Below are 8,483 nucleotides of genomic sequence, written 5' to 3'. Positions count from 1 at the left end.
GCAGCTGGATTTATATTTTGTTTCGATATCATAACTGATATTTAAACTCGCAGATATGGTTGGGCAAATCCATTCTGCCTAGTGCTCCGAGTGGTTGTCCGTCTCCTCATTGACCCGTAAGAAACATATAGGGTGCTAACATCAATGATAAAAATATATTTTCTACCCCAGATCTGTAGTCGTCTATTTATCTTCAGTACTTATCAAACTAATTTCACACAAACTTTTATTTTACATCTTAAAAGAAACCACAACAACCCAAACAATCAAAACACCAAAAACTTAAAAAAATGAATTATTAACGATCACCTCTCTCTTTTATCTAACTAGGATAAGACATGCGCCTTGCGCAGGGTGATGCATAACAAAAAAGATAGGTGTTATTTATATGAAAAACATATATTATATTTGATAGATCAATAAATACATACATAATCATATTGTAATCACTCCATAGATCCAACACATTGCAAAAGGTGTTCAATCCGGTAAAATCGAACCAATTAAAATTAAACCAAAATAGAAAAAATGGTTGGGATTTGGTAGTACCGAATAAACCGTTGGTACATACTTAGAAATTAATAGTTGGTATGTTTTCTTCTTTCCAAAAATATTTGTAAAACACAAATCAAAGTATTCATTAAGTTATTATTGGCAAGTTTTTTTGCATTTCGAACACGCAACAAATATACTCAATATATGTATTTTTCTGTTATAATAAGTATCTCGAAAATGTGTACAATACAAATCTGTAAACTAAGTTTAACATACACATGTTCTTGTGAATGTGATCTCTTGAAAGTAAAGTATATTAACAATTCAAAGTACATTTATAAAGACTGTGAAATTAAAAATGTACTTTTTAATACCCACTTTATAGAAAGCAATTTATAAAGTAGTGATTAATTCCTTACTTTTGAACATATTTAACAAACAAATATACATTTATAAAGACTAAGAAACTTACGTATAGTTAAAAATTATAAAGTAGAGGTTAATACCTTGGAATATTATACATAATGTAATTATATCATGTAAGGTGTTTTATCAAAAATATTAGTTGGGTTATATAACGGTTAATATGATTTTAAATAAACATTTATTAACTTTAATTTTTTGAATCAACAACACACCCTTAACATGCATATTGTTTTGAAATAATTTTAAAAATAGGTTTATGTTTGATACTTTATGAATCAACAACACACAATTATTGTAGCTGGTTATATATATGATCATGCAGCTCTACGACGTGTGCTTGTCTTGATAGACGATATTTTTTTTTCAACTCAACGACAGAACTGATAGACGACATTTTTTTTCTTTAAATCTGGAGCTGAATATATAGGTCGAATGATGATGGTATCGTTTGAGAACAACCCATGGTTATATAGGATTTGTAATTAGGTTAAAGTGCACATATAATAGCATTAACTATTTCACAAATTAATTCTTATTGTTTTCCTTAGCTACCATTTTTGGGGTCATTATATTACTTGATGCCAAAGTTTTTAGTATTGAATTTAAATTACCATTATTGGCTCATGGTGAAGTGACGATCAAGCATATATATATTCGATAAATATAACAGTTTGTGTATCAAGCTTTTGTATTTATTTATTTCCTCTATGACTAAATACATAATATATATTTACCTAAATTTCACCAAGTCTATAAGTTCGTTACACGGTTTATAAATTTAATACAATAATTATTATTTATTGACTATGATTCGGTAGAGTTCAAATTTAAATTAGTTTCAACCAACAGCGAATTAGTATTAACCGGATATTTATCATATTTTCCACTGATATTGGTCTACATACTCAGACAGTGTATACCCACTGTTTGAATATTAAGCAAAGTTTAAGTTTATTGTTTACTATTCCAGAATATATGAATTTAGATTGATTGTACACTGTAGAATGGAACTATGCAAAAAATCACATTGGTATTTAGCTGATTTGTTCTATGATTTGTAGAAAACTCTTTCAAATTACTAAAATTTTGAATATTTAACTAAAACTTCCTTTACATTATACTAAAACTTGCTATGAACAAACATCATACTAAGACTTGCTTTGCATAATACTAAAACTATGATAGGGGATGTCTGTGCTGGGTAAGTTCAGACTTTGAACATAATACTAAAACTTGCTTTGCATTATACGGAAATGAACAAACTTTTTCAAAAAAGAACCTTCGAAAGGAACAAACTCATAATACACTTTCTTATGATTCTTTTACAAAGACAATGCACGTTATATATAGTCTCCAGAAAAACTTAATTACAGATTGATAGGTTGATGATTCTTTATTCTGTTTTTCATGTATCATTTCACTCCACCTACAAACGATATGTGATATAAAAATCCATATAATATAATCGGTATTAAAACCATCCGATATGAGATAGAATATATGTATTTTGCTAGGGACAATTATTATTAGACTATGGTATGTCTAAACTCTTTATAATGCTGCCACCTCAGCAATAAGAATGTTTAAGAGCATGTCACATAGGAAGGGGCTATTTCTAATTAATACAAATTATAGGTTACAACTATTTAAAAGATCCCCAATTAATATATAAGGGATTTTACAAATAAACTTAAAAACAAATATACCAAACCAATCACTTCAACTAAAACTCAACGACAGGTACATCAAGTTAGCTAAACAAATACAAATTACACCGCCATCTATTTAACAATTTACAAACTTACTTTTATAGATGCTTACAAAGAAGACGAAGACGACAATCAAAATGAGTGAAATCACCTAAACCAAAAAGCAGAGTAAGTTATGAACTCTGATAAGTACATCTAACAACAATTTTTGTTTACATATTACCCATCAAATAAACGAGGAACAAAAATTGTCACTCATTTTATACCAAAAGATGCAAGAGACAATCCTGACAAACATAAAGGCGGCAACAACATCTCCATCTGCTACTCCTCTTTTCTTATGAAATTAATTTACATGTCCAATGTCAATAGGCCAATGCTATTGTCTTCTAATGGGAAATACATAAATTCGTTAAAACCCATTTAGCTTAAATACTCATAATTGTCACTCATTTTATAGTTATTTCTACAAGTTTTCATGTATTTGTTTTTAAGGTCCGGTAAAAACGACAAGTTTAGAAATAAAAAACACATATAACAAACATAATAAGAATAATAAAAAATTATTACTTAATAGTATTACACACAACCAAACTGGAGAAAATATTCAGAAACGGAAACAAAAAGATACTCTCAATAACATTAATATAATTTATACTAGATCATGACCCGCGCAACCGCGCGGATTCCATTTTTGTCTTAACATATAACATATATTCTATAGTAGTTAATGTAATTTGAAATTTGTCTAATTTTATATTGTGTAGTTTTAAATAATTTTGAGTTTGTCCAATTCTATATTGTGTGGTTTAATATAGTCGTGAGTTTCTCAATTTTGTAGTATAGATGTAAAGTGAAAACAATAATCTAATATTAACCAATAAAATTTAGACTAACATAACTGAAGTCTTCATTATGATATTAATAATAGTTATAATTTATACAATAGACAAACAAAAATATTTATGAGAAAAAGACCAACAAAGATTAACCGTGCTGATATATAAATGTTTTATATTTGGTTAAGTAATTTAAATGAAATTGTACTAATCCAAAAAGAAATAGTTTCAAATTTTTTTATTAATAAAATAGTATTTTGAATGTATATGCAAAAAGTTCAATAAGAAAATGACTAATGTGTTTTTTATAAAGTTAAATGCTTACAATGTGTCTGTTTAATACTTATTCACAATATAAATATTATGGCCCATAAAGTAAAATTTTATTTTAAATATCTATGTTTTGATATGTAATTAATAAGCCGTAACAGCAATTGTCTAGGAAAAAATTAAAGATGTTATATTTTAATTTCCTTTTCTTTGCTGTATATGTAAGGAAATATATTCTAGTTATTGCATATCTAAGGCAAATCCGTCCCTTTAAATTATAGAATATTCTATGTTATACTTATACTAGATCATGATCCGCGCCTGCGCGGATTTATCTTTTGATTCACATATTTTATATACATGTTGTATATTATTTAAGATTTATAATATAAAAAAGTTAGAATGATCCGAAACCCAAAAAATTGACCCGGACAAAAAAAATCAAATACCTACTTAGATCCAAATGTTGAGAACTCGAAGAACTCATACCTGAAATGAACAGATTTATACCCGATCGAGTGAGCTAAATTTCAAACATAATATATTTTGTTATATTTTTAATTCATTTTTTGGGTTGGTGAGATTTACTATTTATTCGGAAGATTTTTGGCTAACTTAATGGTATATATTCGTAGGTTTCTTTTTCTGAACAGGATAAAAAAGATTTGGGTCTTGATTAAATTTATCATATATAACAAATTGTTGTTATAAATAAGTTTTATAAAAACTAATTTGTAACAGTAATATCATTTTTGTTATAAATTAGTATATCATGGTTTATAGGTTCAAAGTATATAGTTGGTCGTATTCATAGTATTGCTAATATTGATAGATGCAAGTTAATGAATACAGATAATATATTGTATTATTACTAATCTGTCGTATAGTATTATATGTTAGTAGATGTATTATTAATAATCTATTTTATAGTATAATATGCTAGTGGATGCATCTAGCTTATAGTAAAATATATGCAATATAAGGAAACATGTGTAGTGGATATAATAATAAGGTAAGAAGTGAAAAATATGATAATGGTTAATATTAATTATTTATAAAAAGGCATGTCTAATAATAAATAGATTAATATAACAATAATTACATAAGGTCCAACTTTAAAATCCACCTAGAATTAGTTGTAATGTTTCTGTTTTAATAAGATAGATTATTTGAGTATCAAAAAATATATATTCTGATATATGTATCCAGCAATTTAAAATTTAAAGATTAATCAATAACTAGTTAAGGACTTGTTAATGACTCGAAGTTGAGTAAAGAAGATGTATAATATAATGCAAAAAATTATAGTTGTTTATGAATAAATGTGTAATATAATGTACAGAAGTATAATATAATGTAGAAAAAATAATAGCTGTTTACGAACAAATGTATAATATAATGTTCAGAATTATAATATAATGTATAATGTATGCAAAAAAATTATAGTTGTTTACGAATAGATGTATAACATAATGTCCAGAAGTATAATATAATGTATAAAAATTATAGTTGTTTACGAATAGATTTTAAAGTTGTACTCGCACTTGATGTATAATAATACAGAGAATGGATTTTTTTTTATTTACGAATAGATGTATAATATAATGTATAATGTCAATAGAGTTAAATTATTATACGTCGAGTGTAAGATGCCATATAGTTGGTTGATATTTAGTTATTTAAGGAAAGATTTAAATTTAAATGAAAGGTTAAGTTATAAATAATAGTGTGATGTCTAACTTAAAAATCCACCTAAAATAAATTGTAATGTTTCTGTTTTAATAAGATAGATAGATATAAGATGTTACCTTTTAAATTTGATAGTTTCTATGAGCTGATCTTTTAAATGTATATATTCATAAAGTTTCCATGGTACGACAAATCATTGTTTACAGAAGTTTACAATGTGTGAAATCGATCCTAATTATGATTGTGCTTATTTGATAATGCAGAGGAACTGATATGGTGGCGAAGGAAAACATGGTATATCTGGAAAACTGATATTTTAGTATAGCAATGTTATAATCTTGTTTCCATCTTTGTAGTTTGTTTGCTTTAATTTAGGAAACAATGAATACGTGGAAAAGACATAACTTTTTAATGTGAAACTAATAAAATTCTCAGTGGTATTGGGACGTAAATACTGTGTAACTTGTAGGATTAATCCATATGTGTACTTTTGTTTTAATTAAGTAGATATTCCAACACTACAAGAACTTTAAAAAAAAAAAATCAAACATTAAGTTTCAATGACCCAGCAAACAACACCACGAACTATAACAATCACAACACTAAAACAATTTAGTCTTTCACAAACTATAACAATCACAACGCTAAAACAATTTAATATTTCTAAATGAAAAACAATATCGCAATACGTCTATAGTTCATCATCACAACTCAACTCTATAAACTAAAAAACTTGAAAAATAATGAATAACCCAAAACACAAACTTCACAAATACATTAAGAAACAAGTTTTTCTTTTCTCCGCAATGCCCTAGTAATAATAGGAAACAAGTTTTTCTTTTCTCAAATAATAAGAAACAAGTTTATATTGATTTTATATTACAATTTTTTATTGATGAAATTTTTCTGTTTAAAAATTAAAAAAAAAAAGATCATACCGTGAGTATCGTGTTATTAATGCGCCAGCGAGATAACCGGAGAATTAGTTAACAAGATCACATGGGATCGTGAAATATAACTGTATCTTTAACCGATCCACCCAACCCAAGACGCACATGATCAAACCATCTTTATAATTAAACCACATTAATAAATAACTATTAAAATTTTGATCAAAAGAAAATTATTTTAAAAAAATAAATCGATTAAACTCTTACACTAAGAAATTAAAATCCCTAATTGATCCATAAAATTAGGAAAAAAAACAAAAGATTAATCGATAAAACCTAAAAATCGAATATATACAAACGCCGTTAAGTTCAAGCAGCTCGGCCGTTCATCATCATCGTCTTAAACTCTTCAAAGTTAACACAACCGTCACCGTCAGCATCGACTTTGCTAATGATCCTCTTGCAATCCTCCATCGAACACTTCTCGCCGAGATTCTTCATCACCGAGTAAAGCTCGTTCACAGAGATCCGTCCGTTACCGTCCAGATCGTACAGATCGAACGCCTCCTTCAGATCCCGAATGTCGCCGCCTACTCCGCCGTCTTCGATCTGGAAGAGAGCAACGAACTCGTCCATGTCGATGTATCCGTTACCGTCGAGATCGAACTCTTTCATCATCAGCGCCGTTTCTTCCGGCGACGCGGCGGGGCTGAGAGCTCCGATCACGTCTTTGAGCTCGTCGATTGAGATTTTTCCGTCTCCGTTTTTGTCGAAGCGCTGGAAGACTGCTCGGATGTCTTCCATTGAGCCCAAGCAGTATCTTCCGCTCTTCGACATTGCAACAGAGAGAGAGAGAGAGAGATTGTAGAGAGGAGAAGAAGGTAGTTAGTTATTATATATAGGGAAAGTGGCGGTTTAACAAAAATAAAAAAAGGAAAGTGGCGAATGAATGATAACGCGGTTTTGAAATCGCGTTAAAGATTGCGTGGGATAGAGTACAGAGTATTAATTCTGATTTTTAAAATTGTGACTTTTAACTATGCTGTATATTTATTTATTTCTTTCTTGTGACGTTTGTGATTTTATGTCAACATGATATCTTTTAATTTACATTTTTTTTGTATACAGGATACGGGATTCTGTTTAGATTCTATGAAATCTTATCCTGGTATCTCTTTCTATTTTGTAATCTCTAATGTTCTGATTATAGTAAATAAATCTTAGATAATGATATATTAGATCTTTTATGTTAACTGGAATTTTTTTTATTTATAATAAAAGATTTGTTTAGATCCTACGATATTTTTGGCATTAAATTCTTGATAACTCATATTTCCATTCTGGTCTTGACAACTCATATATCTTTCTAAAAGTTTTAAGGGTTTTGATTATCATTTTTTTTTGCCAATAGAACAGCTTTTTAGTTTTATGTTTAGATTCCAATAGTATTTTCCTATTTGAACTCTTGCTAACTTACCCTATTTAAAATCATTTATAATCGGATTATAGTATATAATCTTAGAGAAGATAATAGTATATCATTTTGTTAATGTCAATGGGATATCTTTTGATTTGAATTTTAGTATACAAGATTTGTTAATTATAAGAAAAAAATCAGTATTAGACTCTTGATAAAATAAGTTATGGGCGGCATAGTTGATTACTGATTAGAAAATATAAAAATTCTCCCTCATTAGATTAAAACTTATAAAAATAATCTGATAATTAGGATGATTTGATTAATCATTTTTATAAAAAATAAATTAATTTATCAACTTACTAAATTTAAAATCTATCAAATAATAATAAAATAAAAGTCAAATTTTAGTTAAGATTAAGTGAGTAAAATATCAGATTTTATGATAGTCAGCATTTGAACTTGTTAACGTGAAATATTCATCTTAAAAACATAAAATATTGATTATTATTTTTAGTTTTAGTTTACCTTTACAAATACAAAACTTTGTAAATGAGATAATCTTCTGTCTTATGGCTCACATCAATCCTGAGAAATCCCATAATAATGTCACTCGAGAACTTGAGATAATTCGTTTATTGCTTGAAGGCTTTCCAAGGCAATCCTTTAGCACCCAACCTATATGTTTGACATTTTATAATATCCTCTTTTTGAATATTAGCTATCTTATCAGTGTTTTCATACAAAC

General features: G+C 27.7%; 1 protein-coding gene across 1 annotated transcript; it reads right to left on the bottom strand.

Moving 5' to 3' along the window:
* Positions 1-6,551: 6,551 nt before the first annotated feature.
* Positions 6,552-7,210, bottom strand: LOC108814725 (calcium-binding protein CML24). Its single transcript, XM_018587349.2, has one exon. It carries the CDS (start codon positions 7,153-7,155, stop codon positions 6,688-6,690), a length of 468 nt encoding a protein of 155 aa, XP_018442851.1. The 5' UTR covers positions 7,156-7,210; the 3' UTR covers positions 6,552-6,687.
* Positions 7,211-8,483: the final 1,273 nt, after the last annotated feature.

The sequence above is a fragment of the Raphanus sativus genome, chromosome 7 (assembly GCF_000801105.2).
Source record: "Raphanus sativus cultivar WK10039 chromosome 7, ASM80110v3, whole genome shotgun sequence".
Classification (NCBI taxonomy): Eukaryota; Viridiplantae; Streptophyta; class Magnoliopsida; order Brassicales; family Brassicaceae; genus Raphanus; species Raphanus sativus.
This window is presented reverse-complemented; position numbering and strand designations above follow the sequence as displayed.